This window comes from Chionomys nivalis, chromosome 4 (assembly GCF_950005125.1).
Source record: "Chionomys nivalis chromosome 4, mChiNiv1.1, whole genome shotgun sequence".
In the NCBI taxonomy this organism is placed as follows: domain Eukaryota; kingdom Metazoa; phylum Chordata; class Mammalia; order Rodentia; family Cricetidae; genus Chionomys; species Chionomys nivalis.
In genome coordinates this window covers 104,747,319-104,766,154 of record NC_080089.1, presented here as the reverse complement: position 1 = coordinate 104,766,154, position 18,836 = coordinate 104,747,319, and the positions used below count along the sequence as shown (strand labels likewise).

Below are 18,836 nucleotides of genomic sequence, written 5' to 3'. Positions count from 1 at the left end.
AGGAGAAAATGCTGGATATCTACTGGCTACTGCGTGTCTGCCTACGGACCATCGAGCATGGGGATCGCACAGGATCTCTTTTTGCCTTCATGCCTGAGTTCTACTTAAGTGTGGCCATCAACAGCTACAGTGCTCTCAAGAATTATTTTGGCCCTGTGCACAGCATGGAAGAGCTCCCAGGTGATGTGCACAGTTGGGAGGGAAGTGCAGAAAACAGATCTTTAGAGTGAACTTGGCAGGCTCTACTTCATTGTCACCACCCAACCACACACATCAAGCTCTCGTACTGAACTAGCGCCTGCAGGCTCCGAGGCAGCAGATGGCTAGGTAGCCCTGACTCTCTCCTCTGCTGGTGTTGCTGATGGCTGCTGTCTCACAGCCAGCTGGCTCCTCCCCTTTTTGCCCCGCCCCAGGATTGGTTTCAGGGTGGCAGTAAGCAGGCACAGTGCTTGTAGTGTAAAGCTTAACCGGAGGAGAGCACTGCTGGGCTCAATGCCAAGACCACTGACCCAGGCTGGGCCTAGCAGTGGGTACCCAGAGTAGGCTGTAAGCTGGCAGTCCCTTGCTTGTGCCTACCAGCGCCTACAAGTCCTTGGTGTTGTTCTGTCTTCAGAGCTCTGGGAACCAAGCAGCTCTGACTGCTGAGTCTTCAGGTGCATTCCAGAATGAGGTGCCTTGGTCAGGACTCTTATCAGGATCTGTCTGCTCCCAGTGCCTTAATCCCCTTCCCAATTGCCAGTTTATTGTATTGCCTTGCCCAATGTCTCTAGATGCTAAGATGGGTCCAGTCTGGCCCCCATAGCTAGTTGGCTACACAAAGCCTGCCCACCCTGACAAAGGACATGCCTTCTCTAGAACCCTTACTCCTGGTCAGAAGTCCTCACTGCCCTCCTTTGCAGGCTATGAAGAGACCCTGACACGCTTGGCTGCCACCCTTGCCAAACATTTTGCTGACCCACGCATCGTAGGAACTGGTGAGGTGTCTTCCAGAGGACCATGGGAAATGGGGGGTGGAATGGCATGTCCGGCAAGCTGTTTTCTACCTAAACTATGGCTGTGTGAGCATTAGGCTTGGGGGTCCCAGCCCATGCAGAGACTTGCTGAGCCATAGCACATCCTGACAGACATTCGAGACTCACTGATGCAGGCCCTGGCCAGCTACGTGTGCTACCCACACTCCCTGCGGGCTGTGGAACGGATCCCCGAGGAGCAGTAAGTAGAAACCTGGGGGAGGTACACACCCACTTTACATAGGATCATGTCCAGCCTCACCCTCTGCCTGCCATCCCTCACCTTCCTAGACGTATTGCCATGGTGAGGAACCTTTTGGCACCCTATGAACAACGGCCCTGGGCCCAGACCAACTGGATCCTAGTGCGGCTTTGGAGGGTAAGCCTGACCTGAGGGGATGGCTAAGGCCAGCTGGAAGGAAGTGTTACTCTGCCCCTCTGACTCCTTCCGTTTCACCTCCAGGGCTGTGGGTTTGGATACCGCTATACACGGCTTCCGCATCTGCTGAAAACCAAGCCAGAGGATGCCAATTTACCCAGCCTCCAGAGTGAGTATCCGGGCTGGACAGGTCCCGGTGACCGCTCTAGACAGGCTGGACAGGTCCCGGTGACCGCTCTAGACAGGCTGGACAGGTCCCGGTGACCGCTCTAGACAGGCTGGACAGGTCCCGGTGACCGCTCTAGACAGGCTGGACAGGTCCCGGTAACCGCTCTAGACAGGCTGGACAGGTCCCGGTGACCGCTCTAGACAGGCTGGACAGGTCCCGGTGACAGCTCTAGACAGGCTGATAGCCCTTTCCTGCTGCGCTTAGGGTCTCTTTGAGACTCTGTCCTCCAAGCCTATCTCCTGGACTTGTTCTAGGCTCCTAACCCTTTTCTTGGTTTTCCATTTTTCCTCCTCCCTAGGAAAAATGAGAGCTAGGCTAGGCTCCTTTTGTTTTCCGTCAGCTTGTAGTGAAGGGCTCACAGGGAAAGGGGGCCACACCCCTCCACTTGCTGCTAGCTTATGTATATACAATAACAATCCATTCCTTGCCCTGTGCCAATCTCCTTACCCCAGCCACATTCCCTAAGTGTATCTTCTTTTTTGTTATCTTCTGGCCTTGGATCCTTGACTCAAGAGGGGCACAAGCTAGAAACTGATCAGGCCCCAAAGTAGGCTTCAGGTTTGATTCGGAACAGAAGCTGCGCTGTCTCCTGTGCCTGTCAAAGGGTCTTCCCCTTGGCCTGGCTGAGACCTTGATCTGTGCAGCTGACAGAGAGGGCTTGCCACGGTCCTCACTCACTCACCATCGTCTCGCCCTTTCAGCCAGCGTCCTGGTCTCTGGGTATTCCCAGAGAGGCCTCACACAGCAAGTCCTTGCTAAACGCCTTCGTCTAGACTCTAGGACGGAGCTGAACTGCAAGTGGGGAGGGCAGTGGAGCAGACACCTTCCTATGCTGGGACTATTGATTTGCATCAGAGGGTTAGAGAGGAATGTCGGGCCAGCTGTAGCTGAGAGCTCTGGTTACTGCTGCCCTTCCACCCCAGACTTGGCACTCACCACCTAAGCCATATGCCAAGGCCAGGCCAAGGGCAGCACAGGACAGCAGGGCCCAGTCTGGGCTCTTGCAGAAGGTGGCCTTGATGGTAGTGGAGACGGTCTAAGTTGTCTTGTCTGTATCTGACACTTTCCTGCAGGCACGCGATTCAGAATTCGCTTCAGATCAGGCTTGCTCAGTGGGAGGGAGACATGCTTGTTCCTAACTCACAAGGGGTTCTGTGCTGCTCGTCTACTTTCGTGATCTGAATATTCTTAGAGAGCCACCTTTTGGTTCTTACCCCAGTGTTGCAGTATGTGACAAGCAGGGGTCCGCGCTGCGAGCCCCAGTGATGTTGCTTTCGTCTGCCCCCAGAACCCTGCCCTTCCACCCTGCTGCAGCAGCACATGGCAGACCTACTGCGACAAGGGCCTGATGTAGCACCCAGCTTCCTCAACAGTGTCCTTAACCAGCTCAACTGGGCCTTCTCTGAGTTCATTGGCATGATCCAGGAGGTGGGCTGGGGAGTGTTGGGGTAGGGTGGGCAGAGGCCAGGGCCCAGCAGTGTTCAAGGCCTCTGACTGCTTCCTGCCTTTCTGTTGGTGACTTAGATTCAACAGGCTGCTGAACGCTTGGAGCGAAACTTTGTGGACAGCCGGCAGCTCAAGGTCTGTGCCACCTGCTTTGACCTCTCGGTCAGCTTATTGCGAGTCTTGGAAATGACCATCACATTGGTGCCTGAGATATTCCTTGACTGGTCCCGCCCTACCTCTGAGATGCTGCTTCGGCGTCTTGCACAGGTGTGTTCATCTGGGCCAGGAGGGTAAGACCCTGGGATAACTCACATGGTGCGCTTGCCCGTCCACCAATAGGCTTCTGCCCTCACAGCTGCTGAACCAGGTGCTGAACCGGGTGACAGCTGAGAGGAACCTGTTTGACCGTGTGGTCACCCTACGGCTTCCTGGTAAGGATCTCAGTGCCCTGCACCACAGCACACCAAGGCCTTAGTGTCCATGCCAGGAGCAGCAGTGCTAGATTCTGCATTTGGTGCCAGGACAGCCATGCTGTGCAGCCCCGGCCTCAGCTTGCCTTTATGTAGGAAGACTAGTGGGAAAAGCCTGCCTGAAGCTCCTGCCACACAGCTGCGTGAATGTTCCATCTTCCTTCCCTCCCTGTAGGCCTGGAGAGTGTGGACCACTACCCTATCCTGGTGGCAGTGACCGGCATCCTGGTACGCCTCCTGGTACATGGTCCAGCCTCAGAGTGAGTGTTGGGGACTGTTGGCCCCCATGGGAACTGGGTGTGCCCTTTGAGCAGGGCCTCGTTGTACACGCTTATCTCAAAATGAACCTCAGAATCTAGTTTGGGACACTGAGGCAAAGGATAGGTGGTGAGGGCTACCCGGGCACACAGAGCTACCCATCTGGGAAGACCCAGCAGTGACCATGTACCACCTTTATTACAAAATGCCTTAGTAGGCATCTAGGACAGAGAAAGCCACCAGCTCATCCTGGGAGGGGCTCCGACCCTCTTCCCCATCCGCCCATAGGAGTGGTAGAGGCTGTGAGTTCAGGATACTGCTTCAGCCATTAGGCTGAGATGAGCGCCAGTCCTAAGAGGCCTCGTACCCTCCAGGGACATGAATTCCAGGTCAGTCATAGTCGCAGGCTTTTTCTGCTGGGTTAGGAACCCATGGATTGGCTCCACCTCTAGCTGAAGACAGCAGGGCTGCTCTTGCAGGAGTGTCCTGGAGGAGCCACGCATGCCCACCAGACTCCACAGGAGTCATAAGCTTTCCGGAGGCTGGGGGGTAGTAGTTGTAGACAGGGCCCTCTTTCAACAGAGGAAGGGCTCATTTATTCCTTCCATCCTAAGAGTGGGAGTTGGATCTTCTGAGCCGCCTTCTCCCTCCTTGGTGAGCTCTCTGGCAGAGAAGGGGAGGTGGTATGCTTGACTTCTGTACCACACCCTAACATCTGCATTAACTCTTGAACTGGTCCCAGAGTTTTAATGCAAGGGCTCTTACCAGATGGTCTTGGTCCCTAATCTTCATGGGACATTTGGTTACTCAAAAAGGACTAGAGAAAGCAGGCTCTTGTAGTCTGAGGCCTTATCCTGAGCTAGGCAGAGCAGGAGGCAAGTTGGGGAGCATCAATCTCTTTACCAGTGAGTAGAATGATTATGGTCCAGGTCAAGGCTCACATGCAGTTGAAGGACCAGGCACAGTGCATCCCCCCAGCATGTCAGTTTTCTAGACTGCAGCAGCAGACAGGGCAAGCAGCAGGAGGGCTATGTCCTGTGTGGGGACACCCAGGCAGTCTAGGTCATCATGAGACCGTCTGAGCCTGTGGAACTGGCTGACTCTGAACCAGCCTTGAGTTGCAACTCCATGGGATCGCACAGACCGAAGTCTTCAGCTACTGCTAGCTGCACACGGCCATTGAGACCTTTCTTGCCCGGCTCCAGGAAGACCACATGCTTGTGGACACTGGCCTTGCGGCTGGGTGCATCTGGTGGCGTAGTGCTGAGCACTGAGGACTGTGCACTCAGCTCCTGGAGTGGACTGGGTGCTCGGGGCCAGCAGCGGTTACGGCAGGCTCGCCGGCAGCAGTGACAGCAGTCACGACACGGTGGTGCAAACAAGTAGAGCAGCACCAGCCCCAGGCCCACGATACAGCCCAGCAGTGTGGTGAAGCCTGTATTGAAAGTCTCCGGCTCAGGCCGAGGTTTATGCACGCTCACATTGAACTCAAGTGTCTGGTTGTGGTGCAGGCGGGGCCCAGTTGCCAGGCACACAAAGATGCCTGCGTGCTGCTCTTGTACCCTGTGTATCGCTAAGCTGCCATCAGCCAACACAGCAATGCTGCCATCCTGAGAGCCTGGTGCAACAAGCAGCTCATTTTTTGGTGAAACCCAGGCTACTCGTGCAGCAGGCATGCTGGTGTTGCAGTAGAGCCTCAGGGACTGCCCCACTTGCGTGTCCAGCTGTTCTTCAGGGAGTTCTAAGTCTAGAGCTGCAGCAGCCGAGCAGTTCTCAAACACCCGGCTGTGCTCAAAGAAGCGCACTCGGGATGCGGAAACCTGGAAGACCAAGCATGTGTACTCACGTGCAAAATCACGCAGGGCACTTAGGCCCCGCTGGTGCCAGCGCTGGAGCAGGTGGTAGAGGCGGCAGTTACAGGGCAGTGGGTTGTTGTGCAAGTAGAGTCCATTCTTGAGGAAAGCCGGCAGTGCGGCCAGCCTGGAGATGGAGACGTGTCTCAGCCAGTTGGAGGACAGGTCTAGAGTGCGCAGGTGGGTTGTCCCCAGACCGTGCAAGTGGTTGAAAGAAAAAGAGGTGAGTTCATTGCAGCCAAGATAGAGGTGGCTGAGCATGTTCAAACCCTGGAAGGCATCCAGGTCCAAGTGTACCAGGCGGTTATTGAAGAGAAGCAATCTCTCCAGCCTCCCCAGTCCATCCAGGTCATGGGTGTGGAGTATCTTCAACATATTAGATGATAGATCCAGTATCCTCAGGCCACTGGCATTGGTGAAGACACCGTGGCCCAGCATATCCAATTTATTGTAGCCTAGGTACAGGACACGCAGCCGGGAGAGGGGTGCTAACCAGCCAGGGTACAGGCGTTTGAGTGCATTGTGGCTCAAGTCGAGTTCTGCAGCAGTGGCAGGTAATGCTACCGGCACGTCCTGTAATCCATGGCCCGCGCAGCTCAGCACATCGGCAGCACAGATGCATTTATTGGGGCAGTTGTGGGGAGCAAGAGGCAGAAGGTCCTCCAAATCTGAGGTGCCTAATCCAGCACCCAGCATGCACAGTAGTATGCTTGGCACCACTAGCCAGGCCATGGCAGTGACCACCAGGGAAGAGATGGGGGCAGCTTAGTGCTGGTCAACAGCTCCGTGACTCACCTGCTTTTGTACAGGCTTGCCGATTGTGGTTCCCTGTGGCCCATGGCTCGAGAGGCAGTGCCGGCTCCACCCTCCCAGCTGGCTTCTGCTCTTCTGGTCTGGGTCTGTGAGCTGGAGCCCCAGCCCTTCTTACTGTTCCCGCTAGCTTCTCCAAGCGCTTTTCTGAGGGGATTCTAAGTACTCACTAGGAAGTGACTGCTCAGGGGTGGGGACCCAAGCTCCTATTGGCTCCTGCTGTTAAGGGGTGGGGCAGCCACTTGCCCTGGCACTTGGAAGACCCAGCATGACCGCTAGAGGGCGCCAACGTCCCTCTTGAGCAAAAGAAAGTCTGAGAGTTTTTTTTTTTTTTTGTCGTTTATGTTCTCTAAGTGATTTTGAAGGATTAATGTATTATGTGGTAGGCAGAATCCTCGCCCTTCTCCCTTTAGATTTACTTATTTGTGTATGTGGTGCTCACGGAGAAGTCAGATGATAACTAGTGGGAGACTGGTTTTTCTCCTTCCATTCTGTGGGTCCTTGAGATCAGAGTCAGGTCCTACTAAGGCCCCGGGGCTTAAGAGGCTTGGTAAGCATCAAAATGCAAAGAATGAAGGCGTAATAATGAGGCCACAGTGGAGGTAGTTCTCACACAGGCACAACGCTTTCCCACTACTTATGCACCCTCCCTATCTAGGACAGAGCAAGCCACCTCGGTGCTCCTGGCTGATCCCTGCTTCCAGCTCCGTTCCATATGCTATCTCCTGGGGCAGCCAGAGCCCCTAGCACCTGGCACTACCCTGCCTGCCCCGGACCGGAAACGCTTCTCTCTACAGAGTTGTAAGTGGGCCAGGGGTGGGTCAGAAAGAGTTCCAGGATGTTCTAAGCTCAGGATCCTCAAGAATAGCAATACTCAGCCGGGCGATGGTGGCGCACGCCTTTAATCCCAGCACTCGGGAGGCAGAGGCAGGCGGATCTCTGGGAGTTCGAGACCAGCCTGGTCTACAGAGCTAGTTCCAGGACAGGCTCCAAAGCCACAGAGAAACCCTGTCTCGAAAAACCAAAAAAAAAAAAAAAAAAAAAAGAATAGCAATACTCCTGCCTGGGAGTATTTAAGAGGCATTGAGTTCTAGTCCTACAAGGGACCTGACACCAACTACCACTAACCCAGATACAGATTATATCAGTGCGGAGGAGCTGGCCCAGGTGGAACAGATGCTGGCACACCTGACAGCTGCGTCTGCCCAGGCAGCAGCTGCCTCCCTGGTGAGTGGAGCTAAAACACACAGGCCCATGCTATTTCAATACATCTGTGCACACCAGGGTAGGTACAGGCACAGCCCCACCCACCCTTCACTCTCCGTCCACAGCCCACCAGTGAAGAGGACCTCTGCCCAATCTGCTATGCCCACCCCATCTCTGCTGTGTTCCAGCCTTGTGGCCACAAGTCCTGCAAGTAAGTGGGCCCCATGGACTTGGGCGGTGACTAGGACACACGAGGCAGAGCTCATTCCTCTCCCCTCCTGCAGAGCCTGCATCAACCAGCACCTGATGAACAACAAGGACTGCTTCTTCTGCAAGGCCACCATCGTGTCTGTAGAGGACTGGGACAAGGCAGCCACCACAAGTGCCACCTCCTCAGCTGCCTAGGCCAGCCCAATGCACACAGCTTGCACCGTCCTGGATCCTCCACCCTCAGACCCAGACCGAGCCCTATTTATGAGCTCTTTCGGCTCTGTTTCCCATCACCCTCCCTCTTAGACACTTCCATCCATCTGCCTGTGTGAGCCTCACTGGTGGGAGCCCAGCCACACCCTAGTTATGCCTGAGCTTGACTTGCAATCCAGGCTACAGTGAGCATTAAATTATTATTCCATACAGCCCTGGGCCCAGCTCTTCTTGCGGGAGTGGGACTTGTGGGTTATGCCCAGCAGGATTCTGTCAGTTTCGGTCCCCATCAGAAGGCAGATGTCCAACAGTTTGAGAGTCACCCATTCCTCCCTAGACAGACGGCACCAAATCCAGGGTCTTCCGAGGTGCTGAGTGATTCCTACACTGCTGGTGGTGAAGAGGGGCTTGGCCAGCCCCATGTACCCCTCACATGATAATACGAGGCTCTGGCACCGACTCCCCAATAGACTTGTGGGGCAGCACACTGGCTCCATTGAGGTAGAGTTCGTCATTAACTATGACATCCTCGCCCAGCACAGTTACATTCTCCATGCGCACCTGCCGGGGGAAGGGGGGGAGCCTTGTTAATGGGACATACACATTCCCTGCGCCTATCCCCACCCAGCCCAGCTCCCAGGCTTACCCACTGGCCCACACGGCAGCGCCAGCCCACGATGCATGACTCAAGCCAGGAGTGGGAGCGGATGTGCGCATCCCGAAGCACTGTACACCGCCGGATGCACACGCCATCCTCCACCACCACACCAGGACCCAGGCTCACATTGGGGCCAATGCTGCAGTTCTGACCAATACGGGCACTTGGGTCCTGAGAGCGTGGAGGAAAGTAAGAGTAGGTCATTTGTCTCCCAGATCTGAAAGGATTAGTGACAGGCTGGGCAAGGGCCTCACCACAAGGACATTCCCCACAATGCCAGGGCCTGAACAGAGTCTCTCTGGATGCTTCTGTCTCAATGATTGCAGGAAGAGGCACATGCCAGTGAGGAAATCCTTGGGCTGTCCAATGTCCATCCAGAAGCCTGCAGGGAGAAGTGAATCAGAGGATCTGCCAACTACAGACTAGCCCTCAACCGATGGCCTTTCCGCCTCACCCGGGAGCTCCATGGCATATAGCTGCCCCTCCTGGGCCATGACTGGGAAGATCTCCTTCTCAATGGATGTAGGCTTCAGCTGTGGAAGTGGGCAACTTGTGAGCAGGTCACATAACAGAGCCCGGCTCCACCCTAGCCTGCCAGCAGTCTCTTACACACCTGGATGCGCTGCAGCACAGCAGGGCTCAGGATGTACATGCCTGCGTTGATCTTATTGGACACAAACACCTGCGGCTTCTCAACAAAACGGTGAATGCGGCCCGTGTCAGCCTCACATACCACCACGCCATACTTGGAAGGCTCCTCCACCTTGGTTACCTGAATATGGAGGCGGAGGACACCTTAGGCCTGGTCCAGTGTTCTTTATCCTTGATACACATGCATATCCACGTTTCAAAGGCTTTGCCCCCAAAACATCCTACACATACACAGCTTTGCACAGCATGAAGAGACTTTAAGACCGAGTGTCCAGACCAACGGGGTATGAGGGTGGGGATATCAGAGAAGAAAGACTTGGTTTCTTACCAAGATGGAGCCCTCTTGGCCGTGGTGTCGATGGAACTGCACCATGGCTTGGAAGGGGAAATCACAGATCACATCGCTGTTGAGAACGAAGAAAGGGTCTGCGGTCTCAGAGAGTAGGTCTCGGGCCAGTGCCAGAGGCCCAGCTAGGCAAGGGGACAAGTCATATGTTACTACCAGATTGAATAATGCCTTTACTGACCCTAAACCATGACCAAAAGCCTTCCTTTCTCTACTGACCTGTCCCCAGAGGCTCCTCTTCATGAGACATAGAGATTCGGATTCCAAGCTGAAAGGAAGAAGCCATCTGGTTATATTCTCCCTTAAGCCCCAGGGATCAAAAGAAAGAACTAAGTCCATGCATGCCTCACCCTTTGCTCCTGTGCCTTCATTTCCTTTTCCAACATCTGTGACATGTAGCTCACAGCCAGAATCACGTGCTTCACACCTGCCTGTGGGAAACAATAAGGTGGACTAATCGACGGGCTCGGTCACAAGGTATGACCACCCCTGGCCTTTCCGTCACTAGCCATCCCTCTTCCCGCCACAGCTGACCCAGGGCCTTACCGCGGCAAGCGCCTCCACTTGATGCAGCAAGATGGGCTTATTGCAGAAGTCCACCAATGGCTTCGGGGTGCTTAGTGTCAGCGGCCGCAACCGTGTCCCATACCCACCCACCAAGATCAGTGCCTTCATCGCGCCTGTGGGTGACAGGAGTGGGTCCCTGGCTCCAAAGTACCTACAGGCCCCCTGACCGACCCCTGCCGCGCACTCCCGCCGCCGTGCCCTGCCCGCGTCCTTCACCAGCCAGACCGACCGACTCTGGCCTCACCTCGTCCGCCTGATCTACCTTGATGTAGGGTCTAGGGGCAGCCAGAACACCGAAGGAGGAACTGGTTGGAGACACGGGCTGGCCCGGAGTTCCGGCCGGAGGCGGCGCAGTCAGTGACGTAACCAGGAAGAGCCAATCGGCTGCCGTCTACGTGGCAGGGCCGCCCGCAGTCGACCGCCCAGCGCTACGCTGCGGCAGACGTAGCCAATTAGATTCCCAAAGCGCTGGGCTGCCATGGGGACCCGGAGAACTCGCGGGTCAGATACCCATTGGCGGATCTAAAGGCGGAACTGGAGGAGTTAGCTTAGCTTCCTATCGGAACCGGGTCCGCCACGAAGCAACCTCCTTCGGTCCCGCCCTGTCGGAGCGGCCTCCTCCACCCCACCCCACCTGCTCCGGGTCCACCCCAGCGACCCTGCTCCTCGGTGCCTGCCCAGACCCCCAGCTCCAGCACCACTTGCCTTGCCCCTCAGTGCCTGCTTCGACCCCCATCTCCAACCGCTCCTGTGCTGCTCCAAAACTTAGGCACCGCCCTTCAGTACCCGTTCCGACCCAGTTCAGTCCGGTCCCCTAATTCCTACCTGGTATCTCCCTTCAAGCGGAGACCAAGAAGTGTGAGCGACTAGCTGGGCCAGCCCACCCAGAGGCTGTGAAGGTTTCACGAAGACTTGGACAGAGTTCAGTTTCTAGAGGCTTTATTTTGACATATACGACCTGACATAAGCGGGCGGGTGGTGCTGGGTGTACGGAGAGAGGCTGGCGCGGGCCAAGCACCCCTCTCCTCCATACACAAGACCCGGGGAAACGCAAGCGCGCCTAAACGCCAATGGATTCACGTGTGTATCCAGGCGCAGGTCTTAGGGTATGTAGGCAGGTGTGTAGCTTCCAGGAAAGAGGAGCAGAAAACAATTTCCAGAATTCGAAGTCTTATATTTCCTCTACAGAAGCAAAGGAACTTTCCCCAGGTTCTTTTTTTTCTCATTAAAATGCAGGGTTTTTTTTTTCTTTAATGGGCACAGACACAACCAACTTACACAGCTGTAAAGTTCAAAGCAGTTTGCATCTAAGGAACGTGCACATGGCCAGATGGAGCAAATGAGCAGCGGATATTGAAGTAGCCCAGACCCCTGGCCTCTAGCAGAGAATCCATTGCACAGGCCCAAAGCTGGAAGGGGTGGGGTCCCAGGCGAGTTAGTTACTACACTGGTCCCTTCCATCTTTAAGCACCACCCATCCCATTTTACTTCCACACATCTCCCGGGGCTGGTGTGAGCCTAGCCCAGGGAAATATTCTGGAGAGGGGTAATCTGAGCTCCCCAACCCATGATCCCAGTTGCACTTTGGTCCCAAATTGGGGCTGGGAAGGCAGGGCCTGTCAGGAACAGGACTCTAGCCTGGGACAGGTAGAAAAGCAATGGCCACACTAGCCACCACCAATCAGATAAACGAGCTGGCTCTCCAGATATCAAAAGTGCTGAAAAGTGGGGCCCTGTCCTTGAGGAGCAGCAGCAAATCCCAGCCTTTCCATGCTGTAGAGGCAGAACTTGCAATGTCGTGGGTACAGCCTCCCTTGCTACATAAGCAGCAGCAGAATGGGGCAGTGCCTCCCAGAATCTGGTAATCAGGGAAGTACAGCACATTCCTAGGTCACCCTGGCCCCAAACCCCTCTCTTAACCTCTGCCCTGGCAGAGATGTGTCTATACTAACGAACACTTACTGCCCCCATGGTTGAAGCAACAGAGAATACCACTGGACAGAAGACAGTTGTTACTAACCAGAAATGGGCAAAGCTGTGCCTCCCTGCCCTAAGGAATGGGAACCTGCCCACCACTGGCACCAGGGTCAGAAGACCATGCCTGGGGTCCGTCAAGAAGCCCTTTTCAGAGGCTGCACCTCTACGAACCATGAAATTATACCATCAGTTACCAGTATCTCTCAAAGGTTGGCAGTATTATCTTCAAATGCCAAAACAGACATGTCAAAAGCACTGATCACTGGCCATACATAGACTTGGCGATGGCTGAGTGTAGTGTAACCTGCTGGACACCCATGTTACAGGCAGCAGGTCGCTACCATCAAAGGGCTGGGAGCAAAAATAAAGCAATGGGTCAGAATCAGCCCTTGAGCCTTCAGTGCCCCACTGTTGGTGCTGAGGATCACACCCCAGGCCCACAAGAAGGCCACCAGGGCAGCAAGTGAACAAGGCTACGAGTCATTCTGCTAGCAGGTTTGTAAAACAGCAAAACCTGCTAAGGAGGGCACAGGCGCAAAGGCTCACCTCAGAAGAGGGAAAGACTATTCTGCTGAGGAAAGCATGAAGGAAATCAATAGCTACTAATCAACAAGGCTATACTCCAGAAAGCTCACCACAAAACAGGGGCTGGCAGGTGGACAAATGAACTCACTGACAGACCCCAGGAATTAACTGGACAAAGCTCTGAGCAGACTCTGGGCACCTGTACCCAGGGTCCTATATCCCTAAAAGCAGACAAGTTTAAAGTTCTCCCTCCAAGCCTAGAGCCTGGAACACCATATAACAGGCTGCTGCCTTGAGCTTGGCCTGGAGAAGACAAGACCCTGAGCGGACCACAGACCCTGAGCCCTGGGAGCAGCAGCCCATCCAGAGGCAGCACAGCTGCCCCAACTAGAGGAAGGGACACCACCCAGAGCCCAAGAACTGCAAATACTGTCTAGGCCAGAGCCACGAAAGGCCCTTAGGCCTACTGGGACACTGACTCTCCTCAGCGGACAGCGGTGCCCATCTCAGTGGGATAGGAGGCTATGTGGCCTCCTTAGGCAAGGGATCTCGGCGAGGCTGGCTGGGGTTGTAGACAAAGGAGCAAGTTTACATGCCAGTGGGTGCCAAGAGATCCCAGGGCCTGCCCTCTATTGTGAGTTAGCCTTAGCTCAGCTTCACAAATCTAGGCAATGCCAAAATCAGACCCGAGGATGAGTCCACCTGTGCAGTTAGTCCTGTAATGCCGAGGGCAACTACTCAAGCACTGGCCCAGAACTAGAAAGGCCCCCAAGACACGGGCACTTAACCTTCCCAATTCTGGGAAATAAGGGACGAATAGGCATGGAGAGACCCTGTGCCAGCCTAGGGCTTTACCTCATAACCAGCAAAGCCCTGCAGTCACAGACCCCAAAAACCTTAGGCAAGGGAACCAAAGTTCAAAGGCATTCTGTCTCTGCTGCCAAGCCCACTGGGCCACGTCTTCTTCCTGAGTCAGCCTGGACACAGCAGATAGAGCCACAAAGCTAAGGAGCCTGGCTAAGAGGATGTATGTTCTGCCCTCCTTTATATATAGATGGATTCCATATATATACATATATAGATACACATATATATGGATTCCAGGCTACAGCTAAAAACATTTTTTTTAGTTTACACCAAAGAGAAATATAACCCTTTAAAAGCAAGTCAGTGTGTCCTCACAGCAAGTTCAGAGCAATGGTCCCTGCCTGTGGGTGGAGAAGAAGGGGTCTTAGGGCCCAGAAGTGGGCCTATTGGTTCTCGTCCCGCATCTGTTCCATGATGCTGATAAGATTCTCCAAACCAAACACATAGCCTCTGTCCGGCCCGTCGTGAACAGTGGGGTCATCCCGGAAGCCCTTGAATGTGCTGTGTGCAAAGTCGATCATGCGGACATCCACCTTGGGTGGAGAGGAGGGGCCAGCCTCAAGGTTGGTGCTGCTTGGGCCAGTGCTAGGGCCACAGGGTGGTGACACCTCAGGGAGCCCCATGTCCACGTGCTTGAGTCGTAGCTCAGATCGGCACTCCTTGCCATCATAGATGACGAGCAGAGAACTGGAGTAGAAGCGGTAGGAGGCCTGCCGCTCCAGCACAGCTTTGAGGCCCCGGAGTTTGCTCAGGATAGGCTCAAAGAGATCACGTCGCAGGTCCAGGCCATTGTGCAGATACTGATACAGGGCATTACGGAAGCCTTCACTGGAGAGTCCACGACCATAGTACTTGTTCCTGCAGAGGTAATGACCTGTGTCCAGCTGGTATACCTAAAACCCCAGGAGACAAGATAGGGTTGAGTACCAGGAAGGTTTGATGTCCACAAAGTGTCCCCAAGCAAAACAAAAACAAAACAAAACAAACAACAAAACAGAAACCCCAACCAACCAAACAAAATAGTCTGGAAGGCACTCTGACCAACCTGAGCTCTTCAGCTCCTCCTACTGGAGCAGGGAGGCCACATTCACCCCAGGTTTTCCCGTCATGGAGCTGTGAAAGCCAACACCAGGCCTATAGCCATCACTTTAGAAGCCTGCCTCCAAGCTGTCCCAGGGCCCAGCTAGACTCTAACTGGGAACACACGGCTGATAGACAAGTCTTACTTGCCCAGGGATAAGGCGGCAGGCTCTTTCAATGACCCTGCACATGGAGCTCAAAGTCAAGTGAGGAAAGCAGGGCTCAGTGAACCCACTTGCAAAGACATATTTGGCTCCGGGTGGGTGACTCACCCTTTCAGAGGAGATTCTGGAACAGCGCAGGCCTGGAGGACACGGGTGTCAGGCAGGTATGGGCACAACCTAAAGCATGCACCTGGCAGCACCTGGGCTCTTACCAGTGGTGACTCACCTGCATGCCACAGACCCTGACCCCCAGTGTAGCGGATGTGCTCTGCTCACACTTCCTCATCTGCCGGGCTGCTTTCTCGGCTGATGCATCATCCCCATGCTGTCGGGTACCCATCTTCAAGTCCAGCACACAAGGGTACTTGAAGTGGTGTACCACATTCTCAAGCAGGAGGAACTCTGGGCCAGAGTCAAGAAGAATGACAACCACACTCACTGTCCGCTCCACCCAGCAAAGCACAATTAAGATCTATAAAAGTGGCATTCTGGCTGGCTTCTGGGAACCTAGTCTTCATATTGGTGCCTCGCCCAGCCTTCATACAAGGGGAGGTGCTTAGTCTTACTGCAACTTGGTAAGCTATGCTTTGCTGATACCCATGGGAAACCAGCCCCTTTCTGAACAGAAACAGCAGGAATGGGGGGAGGAGAGGTAGGAGAAGTAGCCCAGGACTACACAGTCAGATCCTGTCTCAAAAAATTTTTAATTAAAAAAATTGGGACTGGAGCACACACCTTTAATGCCAGCACTCTAGAGGCAGTGGCAGGCCGGCCATCACCACTGTCCACCTTCCCAAGATGAAACTCTACAAACTCAACACTCACTCCCCATCTGCCCTTTCTGCTCTCCTGGCTAGGAAGTGGTCTCCTGGAGGCAGCTCCCTTACTAGACTCTGCTAGCATGAGTCCTCTTCTGTCAGCCTTAGGAAGATGCTTCTAAGATTCACTCATGCCGTACAGTAAATCAGCACTTCACTCCTGGCTGCTGGAGAGGACTGAGCAGCTTAGAGCATTTGTTGTTGCTTTTGCAGAGGACCTGGGTTCAATTCCATCACCAACCATCTCTAACTCCAGTTCTCTCTGGCCTCCACAGGCACCTGGCACACGCATGGTGCATATCTATACATACAGGAAAAACATTCATACATATGAAATTGAATTTACAAAAAAAATGAATTTCAGCCTGGCATGGTGGTACACACTTTTAATCCCAGTACTTGGGAGGTAAAGGTAGGCAGATCTCTGAGTTCAAGGTCAGTGTGGTTTATATAGTAAGTTTCAGAACTGCTAGGGCTATGTAGAGACCCTGTCTGAAAAAAATAAAAATCCTTGTATGGCCTATATAATTTTCCAGAACATGTATACAAGACACCCACTGATCTATATTTTTAAATTTTCAGGTGTGTGTGTTACGTTGTGGGGTATGAGTGTGGGTAACATGTGGAGGACAGAGGTCAACATCAGCTATCTTTCCTTAACTGCTCTCTACCTTTATTTTTTATTTATTTTATTTTTTTTTTTTGGTTTTTTTCGAGACAGGGTTTCTCTGTGGTTTTTGGATCTACCTTTATTTTTAAGGCAGGATTTCTCACTGAACTTGAAGTTCACTGATCCAGCTAGGCTGGCTAGCCAATGAACTTGAGGGATCTGGCTCTACCCTCCCAGTACCATGATTACAGACACACACACACACACACAAAACAAAACAAAACAAAACAAAAAACCTAACTTTACTGACTCGGGTACCTCCCCAGCCCTTTGACAGTCTCATGATACCAGGATACTCAGCCTGGAGAACATAAGGGTGACTTTGAACTTCTGGTTTTCCTGTCTCCGGCTAGAGAGCAGAGACAAAAGCATACACCACCACACCTAGTTTTATTATTGTTTTCTATTGTTTAGACCTACCACACACATAATAAGGAGAAGAACATTTGGCTACATCTCTGCCACCATTAGTAAACCAAGGCCTCACTTAGTCTAGTAACTCACCTAGACCTAAGAAATAAGAAATACATCTTTGCAGCAATATTACAAAAAAAAGAAAGAAAGAAAAACAAACAAACACGAGGGAATCAAATTCTAACATTCCCAACAGAAATTTTCAGAAAGCGCTGGACTTAAAAATCTATCTTGGTAAGAATAAACAATGGTTCAACGTCCAGCCATGAATGGGATGTGTATCATCCTTCCAAGGCTTAGGGGGCATTGTGGAGGAAGGGGAGGAAGGAAGGAGGGTGTGCAACAGTCTTCTGAACATCACATGGGGTTCGCACTCATGAGCTCCCAGCAGCTGCAGTTACTGACTAAGGTTTCACTAGACCAGGACAAGACTGAGCATGTGTGGGGAGAGGTACGTGCTACTGCACTCGCAGCAACAGGGGTTACCTACATAACAAGACCTGCATGAGATCCGCCCACCAGCATTCCAGCGTGAACTGGAGAGGGGCACACAAGGCCTTACCACTAGCTGAAGGGCTACTGGTAGTTAAAGGCTGTGAGGGCAAAGGTTCATTTTTCTTCAGGGGTATGGGTGCCACTAAGTTACCCAAAATCTAGTATACAACCCCATACCCATGCATATACTAGCACTCTACTTAAATTCAGTGGGTTAACCAAGTGGTGGTGGCACACACCTTTAATCTCAGAGCTTGGGAGGCAGAGGCAGGCAGATCTCAATGAGTTCAAGGCCAGCCTGGTCTACAAAGCAAGTTCCAAGACAGCTAGGACTGCTACACAGAGAAACCCTGTCTCAAAAAAATAAAAATAAAAAAATTCAGTAGGTTTTTTTGTTCGCATGTTTGCTTTTTTTCATGAAGGTAGGAAAGGCACAGGTTCCAATGAGAGAACAATAAGGGAACAGAATGGGTGTGTAAGCACAAACTTTATACACACATGAAACTGTCAAAGAATAAAAAATCATTTTAAGGCTGGGCAGTGGTATCGTATACCTTTAATACCAGCACTAGGGAGACAGAGGCAGGTGGATCTCTTTGTTCGAGGACAGTCTCTTAATTCTCTGGTCTACAGAATTAGTTCCTGGACAGCCAGGGCTACACAGGAAAACCCTTTCTTGAAAAAAAAAAATCACACACACACAAAAAAAGAAAAGGAAGGGAGGGAGGGAGGGAAGAAGAAAGAAAGAGGGAAGCAGAGAGGGAGGGAGGAACGGAAAAAAATGGTCAGGCCACAGAAAGGGCACAATGCATGACATGACACGTGACATGGTGGTTGTACTCTTTAAAACCTGAAACAGCTACCACTACCCATGCAAGATCAGTTCTATACACAAAAATCACGTCATGGAAGGGGGTGGGGCTCAGAGGGCCCTGTCCCTACCTAAGGATTTATAGGTAATCAATGATTGGGAGGAGAAAGATTTTTCTCCCCGGTGGTGTAAGGTACCAAATTCTTGTAAATAACCTCATGCAGCATCCTGGGACACAAAGGGAAGCATAAGTGGGCTAGTTGGGAAGAGGAAGACTAGTGGAAGGGACATAGAGAACATAACAGGTGGATGTGATCAAAATACAAATGCACACAAATAAGAACCTCATAATAAAATCTATACTAGTATGTCTAATATATGCTAATAAAAAAAACCACTTAAAGCCGGCGGTGGTGGCGCACGCCTTTAATCCCAGCACTTGGGAGGCAGAGGCAGGCAGATCTCTGTGAATTCGAGGCCAGCTTGGGCTACAAGAGCTAGTTCCAGGACAGGCTCCAAAGCTACAGAGAAACCCTGTCTCAACCCCCACACACACACAAAAAAAAGAAAAACCACTTTAAAATATCTTGAGAGTAAGAGGTTAGTTAGTTATGTTTGGGCAGGAATGAAGCCCTACATTCAGTCCCCAGACCAGAAACACAAGAATAAGAACAAAACTATCTTGCCATTTTCTCACACAATCAGTGGA

At 52.7% G+C, this 18,836-nt stretch overlaps 4 protein-coding genes across 9 annotated transcripts in view; 1 reads left to right on the top strand and 3 right to left on the bottom strand.

The window, feature by feature from the left end:
- Positions 1 to 8,276, top strand: part of Rnf123 (ring finger protein 123) — a 29,971-nt gene extending 21,695 nt beyond the window's left edge. For all 5 annotated transcript variants that reach the window (XM_057766458.1, XM_057766461.1, XM_057766459.1 and 2 more), the window contains exons 27-39: positions 3 to 180; positions 900 to 974; positions 1,125 to 1,212; positions 1,302 to 1,389; positions 1,474 to 1,558; positions 2,907 to 3,046; positions 3,143 to 3,331; positions 3,420 to 3,495; positions 3,710 to 3,794; positions 7,114 to 7,256; positions 7,588 to 7,682; positions 7,787 to 7,872; positions 7,946 to 8,276. In XM_057766458.1, coding sequence (XP_057622441.1) covers positions 3 to 180; positions 900 to 974; positions 1,125 to 1,212; positions 1,302 to 1,389; positions 1,474 to 1,558; positions 2,907 to 3,046; positions 3,143 to 3,331; positions 3,420 to 3,495; positions 3,710 to 3,794; positions 7,114 to 7,256; positions 7,588 to 7,682; positions 7,787 to 7,872; positions 7,946 to 8,066 — 1,449 coding nt within the window. In that variant the 3' untranslated portion in view covers positions 8,067 to 8,276. The remainder of the gene's footprint in view (positions 1 to 2; positions 181 to 899; positions 975 to 1,124; positions 1,213 to 1,301; positions 1,390 to 1,473; positions 1,559 to 2,906; positions 3,047 to 3,142; positions 3,332 to 3,419; positions 3,496 to 3,709; positions 3,795 to 7,113; positions 7,257 to 7,587; positions 7,683 to 7,786; positions 7,873 to 7,945) is intronic.
- Positions 3,809 to 6,459, bottom strand: Amigo3 (adhesion molecule with Ig like domain 3). The gene has a single exon (XM_057766462.1). It carries the CDS (start codon positions 6,375 to 6,377, stop codon positions 4,851 to 4,853), a length of 1,527 nt encoding a protein of 508 aa, XP_057622445.1. The 5' UTR covers positions 6,378 to 6,459; the 3' UTR covers positions 3,809 to 4,850.
- A 4-nt stretch (positions 8,277 to 8,280) lies between the features above and the next one.
- Gmppb (GDP-mannose pyrophosphorylase B) lies at positions 8,281 to 10,633 on the bottom strand. Its single transcript, XM_057766464.1, has 9 exons — positions 10,286 to 10,633; positions 10,090 to 10,170; positions 9,959 to 10,007; positions 9,722 to 9,864; positions 9,356 to 9,514; positions 9,197 to 9,275; positions 8,997 to 9,124; positions 8,731 to 8,913; positions 8,281 to 8,645 (listed from the first exon to the last, which is right to left on the bottom strand). Exons 1-9 carry the CDS (start codon positions 10,412 to 10,414, stop codon positions 8,514 to 8,516), a joined length of 1,083 nt encoding a protein of 360 aa, XP_057622447.1. The 5' UTR covers positions 10,415 to 10,633; the 3' UTR covers positions 8,281 to 8,513.
- A 595-nt stretch (positions 10,634 to 11,228) lies between these two features.
- Ip6k1 (inositol hexakisphosphate kinase 1) overlaps positions 11,229 to 18,836 on the bottom strand; it is a 42,993-nt gene continuing 35,385 nt past the window's right edge. For both annotated transcript variants that reach the window (XM_057767678.1, XM_057767679.1), the window contains exons 5-6: positions 15,146 to 15,321; positions 11,229 to 14,568 (exon numbers count right to left, since the gene is read on the bottom strand). In XM_057767678.1, the coding sequence (XP_057623661.1) occupies positions 14,059 to 14,568; positions 15,146 to 15,321 (686 nt within the window). In that variant the 3' untranslated portion in view covers positions 11,229 to 14,058. The remainder of the gene's footprint in view (positions 14,569 to 15,145; positions 15,322 to 18,836) is intronic.

Bases quoted from the DNA above. Each gene is read 5' to 3' on its own strand.
- Amigo3 (XM_057766462.1), bottom strand. From the start codon at position 6,377: ATGGCCTGGCTAGTGGTGCCAAGCATACTACTGTGCATGCTGGGTGCT.
- Gmppb (XM_057766464.1), bottom strand. From the start codon at position 10,414: ATGAAGGCACTGATCTTGGTGGGTGGGTATGGGACACGGTTGCGGCCG. The intron at 9,125-9,196 runs GTGAGGCGGAAA...TTCTCCCTGCAG, and splicing joins ATATGCCATGGAGCTCCCGG to GCTTCTGGATGGACATTGGA. The intron at 8,914-8,996 runs GTGAGGCCCTTG...CCACGCTCTCAG, and splicing joins TTGTGGGGAATGTCCTTGTG to GACCCAAGTGCCCGTATTGG.